General features: G+C 43.2%; 2 protein-coding genes and 1 long non-coding RNA gene across 5 annotated transcripts in view; 1 reads left to right on the top strand and 2 right to left on the bottom strand.

The window, feature by feature from the left end:
- Window positions 1–684: 684 nt before the first annotated feature.
- LOC130167464 (uncharacterized) lies at window positions 685–5,946 on the bottom strand. Its single transcript, XR_008827293.1, has 3 exons — window positions 4,537–5,946; window positions 2,904–2,956; window positions 685–1,695 (listed from the first exon to the last, which is right to left on the bottom strand). It is a non-coding gene; the product is annotated as an uncharacterized LOC130167464 (long non-coding RNA).
- LOC130167438 (inner ear-specific collagen) lies at window positions 1,989–13,378 on the top strand. The gene is made up of 5 exons (XM_056373640.1): window positions 1,989–2,118; window positions 9,293–9,633; window positions 10,135–10,215; window positions 10,302–10,382; window positions 10,459–13,378. The coding sequence occupies exons 2-5, from the start codon at window positions 9,300–9,302 to the stop codon at window positions 11,388–11,390; spliced, it is 1,428 nt and encodes a 475-aa protein (XP_056229615.1). The 5' UTR covers window positions 1,989–2,118; window positions 9,293–9,299; the 3' UTR covers window positions 11,391–13,378.
- Window positions 13,379–15,159: 1,781 nt separating this feature from the next.
- sagb (S-antigen; retina and pineal gland (arrestin) b) overlaps window positions 15,160–16,327 on the bottom strand; it is an 11,676-nt gene continuing 10,508 nt past the window's right edge. For all 3 annotated transcript variants that reach the window (XM_056373651.1, XM_056373649.1, XM_056373650.1), the window contains one exon: window positions 15,160–16,111. In XM_056373651.1, coding sequence (XP_056229626.1) covers window positions 16,018–16,111 — 94 coding nt within the window. In that variant the 3' untranslated portion in view covers window positions 15,160–16,017. The remainder of the gene's footprint in view (window positions 16,112–16,327) is intronic.

Here is a 16,327-nt window from a genome sequence, read left to right as displayed (position 1 = left end):
GGCCTCCTGCTAATATGAAACACTACGATGGAATGTGTGATCTCATTGAACTGGTTCTGCTGGGCGGAGGGAGGTGGTGTGGGGATCCTGATACTGAATCCTGAAATATTAGATCTGGGTTTAATCAACTTTGATGACAGACTTCACAGACACAGTTACAGTGTAGTTAGGACTGGGATGTTTGGTTTGAAGACAGAAACCGGTTATTATGGAGCTTCATTCATTGACTTTAACTGTTCGGTCTTTGTTCCTGACTCTGTTCTGGGTAAACAGAAGTTTGTTCCCTTGAATCGTGAACATCGTCATGGAAAGAATGACAATTAAATCTGAATGTGTCACAGTGTGTTCAGGGTTGGAGATGCTGCCCTAAACTTTTCACCTCCTCCCTCTGTGGAGCAGATAAGACTCAGAGGATCTGACAGGGTGTCATAGCGTGTAGTGGTTTCACTAGAGGCTGAGATGGTCTCAGGTGGACTCACAGGAGGCTCAGGTGTGAGGTGCCAGCAGGATGTTGCTGAGGGTCAATGTAAGTCAGAGAGCAGTGAGGTTAATATCTTGGGAGAACAGAAGTCAGTACATTGTCCTCTTATGTAAAAAACTGTGTGTGTGTGTGTGTGTGTGTGTGTGTGTGTGTGTGTGTGTTCAGAAACAGGTCAGGAGAGTGGTGTAGGTGTCCAGTTTGGTTTCTCTTTACTTGGATCTATTTTCAAAGCCAGGAAGGAAGCAGGGAAAGTAGTAACACACACACACACACACACACATTCACACACCGACACACACTTGGTCTGTCTCCTGAGCTGCTGTGACACTTTCTTTTCCTCTGGGATCAGTACAGTCACATCTCAAAACCTTATCTTACATAACAGAGCAGCAAGGCCGTGAGAAGCTTATGGAAGAGATGTAAATGGTGTTGAGTTCAGTCTCATCAGGAAACACTGATGCTGTTGGTTCCTTCTGATCATCTGATCATCACCTCTGTGCAGTTTGTCTCCAGTGACAGTGACTGGTTCACGTCCTTGCTCAGTCGTGACAATAGGTGCCCAGGTATTTCCGCTGGTTCCCCATGAATTATGGTCACAGTCATTCCCACTCCACAAACATCCCCTTGGTCTTAGTCAGATTCAGCTCTGAGCAAGAGCCATCTGAGAGTAGAGAGAGCGGCACAGGATCGTTCTCTTCCTGATCAGCACCGTCTGTGTTCTCAGGGCGAGGACCTCCATCATTAACAGGATTAACTTGTGAACGTTGAAGCACTTCAAAAGTTTTAAGCCGATACTCTGAGGGTGTTGAAGTCAGATGAGGAAACCATGAACAGGAGCCGGGGTCATGTGTTCGGGCCCTCAAGGTGTTCATGGGCAGTGTTCAGTACGCAAAGTGTGATATCATCAACACCTCTCGTGGGATACACAAACTAAAGAGGGTCCATGCAGCTGTGGCGTTGGTGATGTGGCTCCATCCTCTCAGAGGTCTTCATGATGAGAGAGGTCTGAGGACTGAGGTCTGAGGACTGAGGTCTGGTCCTTCAGGACCTGGGGGCTGCTCTTCTGAGGGAGGGGATGATTGTGTTTCCTGCAGCAGTATCTATCTGCTGATGGCGTCTGCCGTTTGTGATTGATGATCTTTGTCGAACCTTGTGTAGAAGGAGTTTAGATCAGTGGTTCATCCGGGGGCCCCCAGGGGTCCTTGAGGGGGTTCCTGAGCAAAAAGGGGAATAATTTATTTTCACTATATTTCCATCCATAAATAACACAATGACAGAATGTGTGATTATTCAGGTCAAACACTTTATGTAATAAAACATTTTAAAAGCATTTTCACCTGCCACGCTTGTCAAGAAATGGACTTAAAAGCACTGTATCATGTCCAGCCGTCTAAAAGCCTGAACCAGCCCTAATGTTTGTTTTTCCCACAGTTTGCAGTGCACTTGAATGCACCCTGAAGAGGTGCAGCTGACAAACATTAGTAATTAGTGTGGACCATGAGTGTGTGTTTTAAGCTGTGTTGCAGTCATTGATGGGGAAGCTGGGCACGAGGCAAGACACTGCAGAAGAGGACGAAGGCTCTCCCCACCCGGAAACCCTCTCAAAAGGAGCCAAGGCTAACTAGCCAGAAGATAAAGTAAGCTGCTCTCTGTTTGTCCAATTTGTCCTCCAATTCCTGTATGGTCCTTAGGGTGGTAACTGTGGACCTTTGTTTCATTTTAAAGGTGAAATCATTGCGGACAGCAAAGGGTACATAATTGTACTTTTAACAAGATGAAGGTACAGGCAGATAATGCTGATCACTGATCACAAAATCTTGATTTAAATAGAGAGTTGGGTTTGTTGTAATAAAACAGGTGACAATTTCCATTCAGTTCTTGGTCTTGGAATAATCTTATCAACTTCACTAACAACATAGCTGGGTGTTCATTTCAGTGATTTCAGTCTTTACATTGTGATAATGGTTTTAATAATGTTGTAGGGTAATGAGGCAGACTTATAAAGCCAGTGTTAAAACACTGAATGAACTGAATCTAATACAGAATGAGCATTTTGTAAGTGTACTTTCACTGAACTTTGTTCTTGCTCTGTTTTAAACCAAAATGAAATTTTGCTTGGTTGCACTCAGTGATTTGAGACTGGCCCGTCAGGTCTTATGCTTCAGCTTAATATTAAAAAGCTTCATGTGCCAGTTCTATCAGAGCAATATGTTAAAATGCACTGAAAATTGATTAGTTTACATGTTGAATTTTTTAAAAGATGTAAACTGATTGTCAGTTTTTTAATAATTTGGTCAAAAACTGTAAATGATTTTGTCTCTGAATTTCGGGGTATGTTTTTGCCTCAGAAAGGTACAAAATGACATGTCGCTCAAACTGTACCTTACAAGTTACATATTCTGGAGGCACCTTGGTGGCTCACCTGGTAGGCCGCATACCACATGGGTTTAGTCCTCACCGCAGCGCCCATGGGTCCTATCAAAACAAAGGCAAAGATGCCAAAAAAACACTTAATCAATCAAAAATATCAAAACAAATGACAAATTCTGCACCTTTCCAGTGGGTATATTTCTGTACCAGGACATAAAGGTACATTTTTCACTAGGGGTACAGAAATGTTCTTTTAGAGGTCCCAGACAAAAAGGTACAAAAATGTATCAATGGTCAAAGGTACAGTGCTGTACCCTGCTACAGCTGGAGCGACAAAGCCTTTGTATATTTTTAGGTCCATTCCTGTACTTTCATTTCTTATGCAGAGTGTTAACAAATAAGGCTGGTGCAAAGTGAGCACTGTTCAAAAACTGTTCTTCAGCCAAAGTTTGCAGTGATCACAACTTGGTTGGTAATATCAAACCATCTAAAACTGGGAATAGGATCACACTCCATCTGTCTTTTAAGAGGTTTAATCAAGACCTGTATGTGATGGATGTTAAAGATGAGCAAGATCAATCAGGCTGCTTGAACGATAGGGAAATATATCGTAAATTGAGGAATAAGGTTATCAAATTGAATAACAATATGAGAAGAGAATATTATAAACAGAAAATCACTAATGCAAGAAATGACAACAGGAAAATCTGGAAGAGCTCAATGAAATCAAATATGTACGCCACTTATGTAGATTATGAGGGTGTTTATGTCAAAAAGACTAGAATAAATGAAGAATAAATGATAATAAAAAACTATTTTACCAACTTTTTCATTAACAAGGTGGAAAAATTAAGAGATTTCATGATTCCATTGCAGAACTCTATATCATATGACTTGTTAAGGAACAATATGATGAAGGAGAAACATCTGAGCTCAAACAAGTGCAGGTTGAAAATTTTGTTAAACCTTTCTGATGATACATCTCCAGGTATTGCCAATATGGAGGGTCAGTTACTTAAGGTTTGTCTGTCCCTTTATGTCGTGTTTTTAACAGATGTTTGATCAGTTCTGTGTTCCCTGCACTATGGAAATAATCCAATGCATACAGGGCTGGTCACTTCACCAACTCTGCTCTGGTTCACATAATGGATAACTGGTTAAAGGAAATAGCCAAAAAAAAAAATGGTTGAGTCTGTGATGCTTGATTTCAGTACTACTTTTGATTCCTAATGATTTGACCAAATGACGTGGCTATTGTTTCTTACCAACTGTTCTCTCTTGGATGGAGAGTAATCTGTCCACTCTTATTTTGATTTTTCACCAACCATTTGTTGTATGCATTAAAACAGGCAAAAATAGCACTGTGTAACGAACTAAATGAAACATTAAGCAATGAATTAAACTCTGTGTCTGATTGGGAAGGAGGAAATAAGATGATTTCAAATGTAGCCAAGACAAAGAAGAAGAAATCTGGCTAGGGACTCCCAAATAGATTTACTAAATAGATACCAATGCAGCAGGTTAGGAATACCTGGCGAAAATAATTGATCACAGCTTAACATGGTCAGACCATATTAATGCAATTACTGTAAAAATAGGGAAGGGTAACACTAAGACGTGTAAATGCTCCCTCTATGTAACACCATCAGTTATGAATCAGGTGACACAGGCACTTGTTCTCTTACATATAGAGGACCGCTTTGTTCCAGCTCCAGTGAAAAAGTTTCAGAGCCACTGGTTTAGATCAGGGAGGTCTTCCTCAGTCTTCCAAGCAGCGCAGACAGATCTGAGGTCTGTCAGGAAGTTAGCTGCTGCCATGGTCCTGATCCCCTGCCAGGTGACCTGCAGGATACATCTTCATCTCCCTCCTCAGGTGTTTTTTCTCTAACGTGGATCCAGTGAAGAACAATCAGGTGTTCTGTGACCCCTGTTTATTGTTTGGTGAGAATGACGTTTTCTATACATAGGATACATAGGATGAGACAGTACCTGTTATAAGTCCCAGTTTGTAAATTCAAAACACCTCCTCAACGTGTCCACTGGGTTTTATATATACACCACTCTGTTCTCTGTACAATCGGTCTATAGTCAGAGTCCCTGGAACAGAACCATGTGTTGATGTCATCACGTCATTGGTTTTTCATGGAGCAGTTGTTAAAGTCAGCTCCAGTCTATTCACTTGGCTTTGAGAAAAATGTAAATGAGAATAAAAGATAACTGGTGGATAAAAAGGATGGAGTCACCCAGACTAATTAATTAACTCAGGACTAAACAGGAGTTTAGAGCAGCGACGTCTCTGCTGCACCTGCACAGGTTGACAAGACAAAAGGTTGAGGATGATGTGTCATAAATTCTTAACTCATCAATGTTTAATGTTTAAGATCTGAATCTGAACTGTGACACGTACAATACTATACTATGTAAAGTACAGCAGCAGGAAATGGAAGTAGTTCAATAAAGTACAAGTTGCATGCAAGTTACATGCACTTGCCTCTTCCAATGTATAGTTCCAGTGGTCTCCTCAAGCTGAGCTTAGCCTCTGATGTAGGGGTGGGGGCCGTCCTGTCTCAGCGGTTACCCAAAGACAACAAGCTCCATCCGTGTCCTGTTTTGTCCTCGAAAATATCCCAGGTGGAGCGGAATTACAACATGGGTAATCAGTCAACTTGGCGTTTGAGTGGAGACGCTGGTTAGATGGGGCGGAGCAGCCTTTTCTGGTATGGACTGACCACAGGAACCTGGAATACATTCGGACAGCCAAGAGACTGAATTCCCGACAAGCCAGCTGGGCTCTGTTTAACTTCGCTCTGTCATATCGTGCTGGGTGTGTTGTTAAACCAGATGCTATGTCCCGTCAGTTTGAAGTGGACCCCTCTAGTGACTCTCCATTCCACATTCTGTCCCCTTCTCGAGTGGTGGGGGCAGTCACGTGGAACATTGAAGAAAAGGTCTGCTCTGAGCAGCTGAGCATACGTAACAAGAGGCGAGCTGACCGCTGTGTGACCCCAGCTGCAGCTTACAGTGCTGGACAGAGGGTTTTGCTGTCAGCTCAAGACCTTCCTCTGCGGGTGGAGTCTCGTAAGCTGGCTCCTTGGTTTGTGGGTCCCTTCTCCAGAGTTAACCCGACGGTGGTCTTAAGCTTCCCAGGCCCTGGAGAATCCACCCCATGTTCCATATTTCCTGTGTCAAGCCGGTCAAGGAAAGCTCCCTGTTTCTCCAGAACCACGACATTGATGGGGCTCCTGCCTTTACGTTGAAGCGCCTGCTGGCAGCGCGTCGCCGGGGTTGCGGTCGGTGGTACCTGGTGGACTGGGAGGGGTACGGTCCAAAGGAGAAGTCTTGTGAGCCCTCTAGGGACATTCTGGACCCTACCCTCCTCGATGATTCCTGACGTCCTGATTTAAGATATGTTTTCTGTTTCTTGTCAATTTTGGTTTTTCCCTTCTTGTTTTATTTTGGCGTGTGTCAAACCTCTCCTCTTGTTCTCCGTGCTCTACCTACTGTATTTTTGACCAGTTTACTTTTTTGACCAAGAGTTTAGCCTTAGCCCGTTGGATTTGTCTGCCTGTTCTGATTGATTACCCGTGTACCGACCTTGCCTGAATTTAAGACCCTGATCATTTGTTTCTGAGTCGTGCATTGTGAGTCTTAATCCTTCTGTTCTGTCAGTACTGGAGTACTGAACTACACTTTAGTAAATGTACTGAGTTATTTCTGAGGGTGATGTGAGTTTTATTTTGCTCTGTGGGTCAACTTCAAAACAAAGGTCAGAGCTGCAGTTACAATTTGACAGTAACAAACACCTGTCTCACCTGGTTCAGGCTCCGCCTCAGTTATGTGTTCATACAGTTTGTGATGTGTTACATGTGACACAACATGAAGCAGTTAATACGTTTATCATTAAGAGGAGTTTACAGTGTGAGACGTGAGGTCTGGTTTATACTGCAGCTCACAGATCAGTCACCATGTAAGTCACCTTGCTCAGGTGACTTACATGACCACACTATTCCACAGGTGACCTACATGAATCTTCCCATCCTAATTCCCAGGACTCAGCACAATTAAAGTCACACCTACAGACTGTGTCTCTGTGCAGTCGGCCCAGTGGATCCATACACAGAGGGATCACAGTTACAGCTGTGCATTATCAGGTCCTTGAAATCCTAACCAGGTCATCTGAGACCTGAAAGAGACGCTGCGCAGACAACAAAGACCAGCAGGATCCTGTTCAAGACTCGCAGAGGACTCACAGGAACATTATTAAGCGTGTGTGTGTGTGTGTGTGTGTGTGTGTGTGTGTGTGTGTGTGTGTGTGTGTGTGTGTGTGTGTGTGTGTGTGTGTGTGAGACAGAGAGAGAGTGTGAATCACTGCTGTTCAGAAATAAAACAGAGAGAGCTGTCCTTATCTTCGTCTCTCTATGTCCTTCACCTCATCCACTGAACAGGGGACAGACAGGTGTGTTGAGATGGTTCACCAGTGATTAGAGGAATAAACCACGACCCCCCAGCCTTAGGTTCAGGGGGTAGAGCAGGTCGTCCACTGATCAGAGGGTCAGTGGTTCGATAACCAGCTCCTCCAGTCCACATGTTGTCCCTGGGCAGGACACTGAACCATGATGTGCCCCAACTGTTTCACATGAGAAACGTATGTAAAACTTCTGAAAACCACATGTGAAATGTCTGAAAACCACATGTGAAATATTTAAAACCACGTGAAATATCCAAAACCACATCTGAAATGTCCGAAAACCAAATGTGACATGTCCAAAACTCACATGGGACACGTCCAACAACCACATGTGAAATGTCCAAAAACTACATGTGAAATGTTTGTAAACCACATGTGCCACCAAATGCTTCAGATGTGACTTAAAGGGGCATTGGTGTGTGAGTGATAAAAACATGCAGTATGAAATGTGAATGTGTGAATGTATGAATGTATGAATGTATTAAAGTGCAAATGCGTGAATGTATGAATGGTTTAATATATGAATGTATAAATTTGTGAATGTATGAATGCATGAATGTGTGCTTGAATGGGTGAATGTGGGAAGTGAAAAGCTCTGTCTGTCAAACAGTGATGATGATGATGATGGTGATGGTGATGATGATGATGATGATGATGAAGGTCAGTGTCACACATGATATGAGAGTATGAGAATAGTATGTGTCGGTGTGTGTGTGTGTGTATGTATGTGTACACTGTGATATGACACCTGTGTGTACTGTTGTAATGAGGTCACAGTATACAGTAAAGAAAAAAGACAAAACAGGCCTACTTTTTACTCAACAAAGACACACACAAACCTACCTGTGTGGGTGGGTCAACAGGTGTTGAGGTGGGTGGAGTTTGTGTGTTTTATTAGCAGCTGTGAATGTGACAGGTGAGATCAGCTGCAGGTGAGATCAGAGACGAAAGACAGATCGAAGGATCCACCGCTTGGTGAGTAACTGAGACACCTTTAAAAAAAGATTTAACGGTTGAAAAAAGGAAAAATTCTTTTTAATAAACGGGAAAAATGGGTGAGAATCTGAGACTTAAATAAATTACATTAACATGAGCAAATGGAAAATTGACTATGTTTATTATCAGAATGTGTGTCACGAGCAGTAATAATAGTGTAATGTTGATAATATCAATATGTTCATTATCTTTGTGGGAAACAGAAAATCTCTTATAAATATAAACTATTCTCTGATTGTTTGAATTCATCATTGTCATTTGATCAAATTAATCATGATAATAAATGATGAGCATAATACTGAAGCTTTAGCGTCGTCTCTCATCCGTCAGGAAATATGTGAAGATTTTTAATTGTTCAGACATTAACCTGTGACATGAACATTTCCTTAGTGGAGTTTCCAACAGGTTGAATCACTTTACATATTTTAATATATTGATTGATTATAACTGATTGATTGATTATAACTTAAATGCTGAAATGATCAGAGCTAAGGTCTTTTTATTTCTTTGTGGAAATGTTAACAAGTAAAATAAATTAGTTGTACTTATCCTTTAAGAAAGAAGCACTGTCCCTTTAAGAACATCTGTAAATGGAATAAAACAGTTAGACTGTTAAACTGTTGTTAAATCAATCTGTTCTGGTCAACTTCAATGATAAATTGCACCTTAAATATATTTCATAGATTATATATTTCTGAATAAAATCATTAGCTTTTGCAGCAGTGCTAGGACACATAGACAGTGTGGTGTGTTTAAAATATACATCAGTAAATAGAGTAAATGTTTGGTGTGAGAACATTCAGACCTGGTTTAGAACATGATCCAGTCTCTGAGCGGTTTGGTTTTTAATCAGGACTAGGTCTATGTTCATCACACAATGATGATGATGAAAATTTTTCTAAATCAGCTGACGTTCACTGAACTGAGGTTATGGGAGGAAAGTGGGGTGAGTTAATGGTCCTTTAACATCTCTGCAGACTGACCATGCCGACCTTTCCTCTTCACTTCCTGTTGATGGTGGTGTCCCTCCCCATTGTCGTGGCGATGCCTGAGCCCATCTCCGTGGACAGCTGGGAGCCCCCCCTCCATCCTCCTCCTACGGTCTCCTACCCACCCATGGATGGCCCCGGAGGCAGTTTTCACAGTCAGGGAGACAATATAACGGAGCCGCCAGCCGGGGCCATGGAAGCCTACTGTCAGATGCTGCTGCAGGGCCCGGTGCCCGTCCCCTCAGACCAGATCCCCTGGTTCTGCCTCTGCACACGCTGCCAGAGCACCCAGGGGCCCAAAGGAGACCGCGGAGACCGGGGACTGCCAGGTAAAGACAAAATAATACACAACTCTGCCGATACATTTTGAGTTCTCTGCTGTGTTAGAGATTTAATTCATATTAATCCAGGGGCTCAGCAGGGGGTGGGTCCTTCCCCAGCTCCTCATGACCTCATGATGAGGGCGGTCCTTAAGCAACACACTGAATCGCTGGAGGTCTCTGATTCTTTGATGCAGATTCTGACCATCAGTGATTCAGGTCCCAGGAGGTGGTTCTGATCCCGGACCAGGATATGAAGTATAAAATAAGTGTAATATACCTTAAGTCCATTGGTGGCAGCCCTGAGCTTTTTGGTGCCTAACACTCTGGCAGTCAGAGTGATTTGTGTTGTTTATTACTTTACACTTGATCCTGATCCAGGACTGCTATCTGGTGTGATGGTTCTGGATCAGGATCTTGATAAATGAATAATCATTTACAGGAACATGAGATGAACCCTCTGTGCTTACAAAAATTTCAGAGTTAATCTCTGTCTCTCTTTCCCATCAGGTAGTCCTGGTAGTCCTGGAAGAAGGGGGTTGACAGGGTTCAGAGGCCCTCCAGGTTCTGTGGGCAGACCAGGGATCAAAGGTAAATGGCTTCCTGGTTCCTCATTCTACATATTCTGTTTCTACTGCAAATATCACTTTGACTTTTTCTGTGTGTTTGACCCTCAGGACAGAAAGGAGATGAGGGTGAGAAGGGACAGCGTGGACCCCCGGGACTGTTGGGACCCAAAGGAGGCCAAGGGTTCAAAGGTGAAGCGAGTACCTTCATGTTACTGGTTTCTCATTTTCAGGTCCAGTTCCTGACCTGGTTTTTCTTGACCTGCAGGTGACAAAGGTGATCAAGGTATGGAGGGTCGCCCAGGGTTTCAGGGTCCTAAAGGAGATGACGGAGTCTGTCCACAAGCCTGTGAGTCCAGCCAGGGCCCACCAGGAATCCCAGGTCTACCTGGCCCTGCAGGACTCAGAGGTCTGCCTGGTACTTCAGGGCTGTCAGGGCCGAAAGGCACTAAGGGTGATATGGGTGATCTGGGTCACCCTGGTGCCCCTGGATCTGTAGGTGAGAAGGGGGAACCAGGGCCCCAGGGGGAGTGTAACTGTACAGATGGAGTAGATGGGAGTTCAGGGCAGAAAGGAGACAAGGGGGACAAGGGGGACCAGGGACAGACAGGGCCTGCAGGGCAAAGGGGCCTACAGGGGGGTATGGGAGACCCCGGGCCAATTGGGATAATGGGTCCTCCTGGTCCCTGCATGCCCAGTATCCAGTCAGCATTTTCTGCAGGGCTGGCAGCCAGTTACCCCCCGCCCAACACCCCCGTGGTCTTTTCCTCTGTTCTCTACAATGTCCAGGGGAGTTACGACCCCACCACTGGTCTCTACACTGCCCCGATCAACGGCACCTACGTCTTCAGCTACCACCTCACCGTCCATGAAAGGGTCCTCAAAGTTGGCCTCTTTCATAATTTCGTGCCAGTCGTTAAAACCACAGACCCCAAAGTGTTAGGGACCACCTCGCATTCAGTCGTCCTTTACCTCGCCCGAGGGGACAGGGTGTGGATTCAGGTGAAGGATTCAGTCACTAACGGCATGTACGCCGGTACTGAGGCCAGCAGCACCTTCTCTGGCTTCTTGCTCCACCCAGATACATGTGATATGGCCTTAGTTAGAGCCTACATGCCCCAAATGACGCTACCTGAGGGCGGATACAGTTGGGGAGACACACCTGAGTCCACCTCACCTGCTGGTGGAGGATCCAACTAATGATCAATAAATGACCCATGGTCACCTAGAAGCTGCAAAAAAGATCTTCAAACACCATTATTTGCTCTTCACACATCACAACAATCACACAACAGACTGAGAAGTAAATCATCACAGGCCACCATCAGATGAGTGAACTATGAAAATATGAAAACCAACCAACAGACTTTATCCCCGAATATGGAACAGACCCAAACTGAGATGAACCACCAACCAAGAAAAAGCAGGGCCAATGTCCCAGACATCAGAACTTAGACCCCATTACACGGAGGCAGAGAACCCATGCTTATGTTGGTTTAAGTTGTGATGATGAGGGTACGATTGAACACAGGTGACTCAGTCTGCTTCAAATAGACTAGTTTGTACAACATGCTATTAAACTACATCTACAGTCAGTTAGTACCTTTCCTGAATGTCCACAACAGAGACAAAGACACTATTAGATCATTTGACAAACCTTGACCATCTTTGTGATAGACCATCTAAAACAGAAACCATCATGTCTGAGCATGATCACATGAGACACCTGTCAAATAAAAAATAAAAACCACTGTATTTCTGCAGAGACCATCTCAGTGCTCAGTGCTCACAGCAGTTAGCGTTGTACTCTTGCATTGATGGATACTGTTATGTTTCTGTGAGAGGTGTAAGAAGAAGTGATGCTGCAGACGGGGATGCCTCAGATTCCAGGAGACACACAGCAGCTTTTTTGCTGCAGTTACTGAATTGCAAAGGTTTCCAGATGTGGGCATGAGATTCTGATTCTGACACAAGGACCAGGTCTCATTCAGACATGGTGGTTTCTGCTCGGTTCAGATTTGCAGGTGTGTTGATGTTGATGTTAAAGCGCCTCCAGTCACATGAACCCATCTTTAAACTCTGGACCCCTTCACTGATGATTTTATTTGAGCCACTCTGATAACCCAGTCACTGCACTGGAATCATCAGTCGTGGTCTCTGGTTCAGTCAGACGAAGATTAAACTCCTCAGTCAAAATTCAAGTGTCAACGTCCTGTTCAAGAGAGATGAAAAATATGGCCAATTAAATTAGCTTCAGCTGAATCATTTGTGTTGTGATTTTTGAATCTGTATCTTATCTTATTTTTGACAGTAGGTTCATGTTTAAACTTCTCGCTGTTTGTTTCATTGTGGCTTTTTGGTTTTTTATTTGGTCCTTTACGACTCTGTTCCTTTGTATTGTCTTTGTGTTACATTGGAGTCATTACAGAGCCTGGTTCATTTTAAGTCTAACAGAGACTGGGTTGTTGATCAGGAGAACCTCCATACCTCTGCGGTTATAACACCCTGTGATGTTTTGTGTGAATCCTTTATCTCCCATCTTGTCTCTGTCTTTATGTGTAAACTGCTGAGATTTCCAGCCTGTGTTGGAGCTTTACAGGCAGCAAGTCTTCTGGGGATCCCCTGACAGTGATCCTACAGCGCCAGTGTAAAGTGATATACCACCTCGCTTTAGATCCACCTGGCCTCTGCTGGGCGGGGTTTCCCTGAGGTATCTCTGTTCTCAAACAATGAAACAAAGAGACTGTAGAGTCCATCACGCCCTAATGAGTCAGTCACAGATGTTTCATAGAGAGGATCCAGCCTTAAACACCTACTGCACATCTGATGTCTTGGTGTCCGTCTCCTCACCTGGCTTCCGAGGACAAAACTCAATTCAGGGCGTCCAAAGATTTTGATGGAGCTTCCCAGAAAGTTGATCAGAACCTCATCTTTTTGACCTTTGGAGACTCCGTAGGTTTGTCCTCTCATGGTGAAGAGCTTGTTCGTTTGCACAGGAGCAGTGACTTTATGAACAGCAGCTCCTGCTCTGAACAGTGGAACCTCTGATTGACTGGAGACAGATCTGGCACTGTAACACCTCCAACAATACAACTAAGATGCCTTTTAATTCAGAAACTTTAGTCAGCAGAAAGTTTTTGTTTTTGTTTGTGGTGGTTTTCTTCTAATTAAAAATATAAAACAGCTAACTCATGATTACTTGTTCTCTCTAAGAATAAATCTCCAATAAAACAGTGAAAGAAACCCTCTGGTGTGTGTATCACTGAAGGTACAGCAGGTCTGAACCAATAACATAACGACACACACTGATCTACAACATGCTTTGTTTTCACCATCCAGACTATGACAACATGATGTGTTTGTGTAGACCAGTAGTCCGAGGCAGTCATATCCTCACATTGCATTTACATGTCAGTGTCAGCAGATGTCTGGTCATAGTTATTATCATATCTAGATTTGAAAGAACATAGAAATATAGTAATCATTATAATGTCTCATCAAACAGTTCTGACAATATTTGATTAGTTACTCCCTGAGTTATTAGTAATTAGTTATTAGTTATCAGTATATTAGTACCCCATAGTGGCACACTGTGGCAAGTGAAGTGAGTGTGGGTGTCATGGTTTGCCATGGCAGACCTTTTGAGTTTATGTTTGGATTTTGCCACTTCCTGTTTTATTTTGTAGTGGTTTCCTTGCGTCTCGATGTTTGTACTTCCTGTCTTTGTCCTGTTTCCCTGCTTGTTGATTGTCTTTACCTCATATGGTTAAATTCAAGCTAATGGTTATAATTCTTAGAGTGGGAACTGGCTGATAAAGGATGCCCTCACTTATAGTTTGCCTGATTTAGCGGTTACTACACCTATTGTCTGCTCTGTAAAACATTATTACCTTGTAATTCAAGGCACAATGCTGTACATGCAATGTTGATTGTTCAAAATCTCAAGCTAACATGTCAGACTGGGTGGGTGGAGATTCACCTGTCAGAGGACAGGGGAGAAGATGGGGAGTTCCCAAAAGCACTGGGTGTGTACAACCAAGATCCCTTTCAGACCGTGCTGCCACACCAGTAAGTTGTTGGAGACCAATGTCCTTTGTTTGATATTATTTATTGTTTATTTTCTTTCAAATTATGTTCCTTCAATGAATCTTCATTTTTGAGTTCATGTCACCTGAAAATTGGTTGTTAGTGAGTCAAATTGTTTTAATCTAGAGGCAGAAGTAGCTAAGTTGTATCCTGTATTTAATTATGTTTTGTTAACAGGATAAGCAGAACCCTGGTGAATGAAGGAGAGATTCATTTTTTTCCTTTTGGATGCATTAATAATGTGAGGTGGTTTAGTTACCCTGTCTTTATTATTCTGTGGTATTTACTTTTTGTTTGCTGTACAGAAGATACACCATCCATCCTTCCATCATTTCCTGAATTTCCTGAATAAATAAATGGTTAAACAGCTCTTGGTGTTTAATGTGCATACCAGTCAGAGGTTCTAAGGTCCAGTTAGGTCAGCATGGGTTCTTTACACTCTTTTCACATTGATGTAAGCATGTAGCGGTGAGCTAGCTAGTATAAGGATATTTAATATCTTCTTTATCCCTATAATTTTGTTTTATACATATTTGTACATTCCACTACTGTCTTATTTCATTATTCCAGAAATTACACACATACACACAAAGACTGCTGTTCATTCTTGCTGGTGGTACAAGAAAGACAGTTTGTTGAGTTCAGCTCCTGGATTGCCAGTGTTTTCATTCTGACCAAGGAAGAATCAAATATTACACAACCCATCAGTACTAGATGCAACCGTGCTTTACACTCAGACTCGGTCACACTCAGTCAGACATAGACTTACAGTCTGGCTTTTTCAGATTTACACTGACATGAAAGGAAGTCATGGATTCTTCTACCAAAACAAACACATTTATAATACACAGAAAAACACATGATGTTGAAACTGGTAGTACATTTTAATTAATAGTTATTAATATGACATTTAGTTTGTTTCAATCTCTGAAACAAAGAAAACACACATTTCTCTACAACAGAGTTTGTTTTATTCTCAGACAGGAAGCTGATTACTATCAGTTTAAACTAGACAAACTTCTTCTGTTGACCTGTGACCTCTGTAATAAATGGAGACACAATCAAATACTGTTGTAAAGAAAGTAAAAATGGGTTTCACTACAGAGTCCTTCACATCTGTTCTACCCACTACTCTGTTTTCAGGTCAGAATGAGGTCAACAGATTGACTGGAAAAAACAGGATCATTTACACTGTTGTTCTACTGCAGCAGTTACTTCACCACAGGGATCATTAACAGTAAAGGAACTAGACATCCGAATCGTTTCTGTCAGTCACAGACTCCCTGCTCTGTTTGCTTCATATCAACATGCTGTGATGGAGCTAGAGCCTCAGGTCAGACACAGTTTGGTCAGTGACATGTTGCTTTAACAGTCAGTGAATATGACTGACAGACCAGGACAGGACCAGGACCAGGACTGGGGTTTCTGTTCTGGATGGAAGCTGAACATCAGAGACCCTGTGGTTCTGAACAGAAACAGGATACGACACTGTGTCTCTCTCTCTGATGTTGTATGTAAAACATGACTGGTGCGTCCCACGGCACCACAGTGCCCCCTACAGGCAGACTGCACTACAGTCACACTATGACATATCAAACATCATCCTGACGATTTAACTGAGGGGAGTGCTAGAGGAAACCTTGCTAACATTACAAACCATCAAGTCTTTGGACTAAACTGTGTTTGTCTTCAGCTCTGGACAGCGATGGACAGCAGGGACAGGGTCTGAGCGGTGGAGGTTTCAGGCCTCGGTGGGAGATTCATCGTCGTCTCCGTAGACCACACCCTTCAGGTAGGCTCGTTTAAACTCCTCAAAGACCATGTCGTCTGATTCACTGTGGCACAGAGAGACAGACAGGCAGAGAGACACACAGACAAACAGACAGAGAGAGAGAGAGAGAGACAGACAGGCAGAGAGACACACAGACAAACAGACAGAGAGAGAGAGAGACAGACAGCCAGAGAGATACACAGCCAAACAGACAAAGAGAGAGAGAGACAGACAGGCAGAGAGACACACAGCCAGAGAGACAGCCAGGCAGTGAGACAGA

This window comes from Seriola aureovittata, chromosome 4 (assembly GCF_021018895.1).
Source record: "Seriola aureovittata isolate HTS-2021-v1 ecotype China chromosome 4, ASM2101889v1, whole genome shotgun sequence".
Taxonomy (NCBI): domain Eukaryota; kingdom Metazoa; phylum Chordata; class Actinopteri; order Carangiformes; family Carangidae; genus Seriola; species Seriola aureovittata.
Note: the sequence above shows the minus strand (reverse complement) of the source record. Positions and strands in the feature narration are given on the sequence as shown.

Excerpts from the sequence above, each read along its gene's own strand:
- LOC130167438 (XM_056373640.1), top strand. The coding sequence starts at position 9,300 with ATGCCGACCTTTCCTCTTCACTTCCTGTTGATGGTGGTGTCCCTCCCC. Across the intron at positions 9,634-10,134 it reads CGGAGACCGGGGACTGCCAG|GTAGTCCTGGTAGTCCTGGA; the intron begins GTAAAGACAAAA and ends CTTTCCCATCAG. Across the intron at positions 10,383-10,458 it reads AGGAGGCCAAGGGTTCAAAG|GTGACAAAGGTGATCAAGGT; the intron begins GTGAAGCGAGTA and ends CTTGACCTGCAG.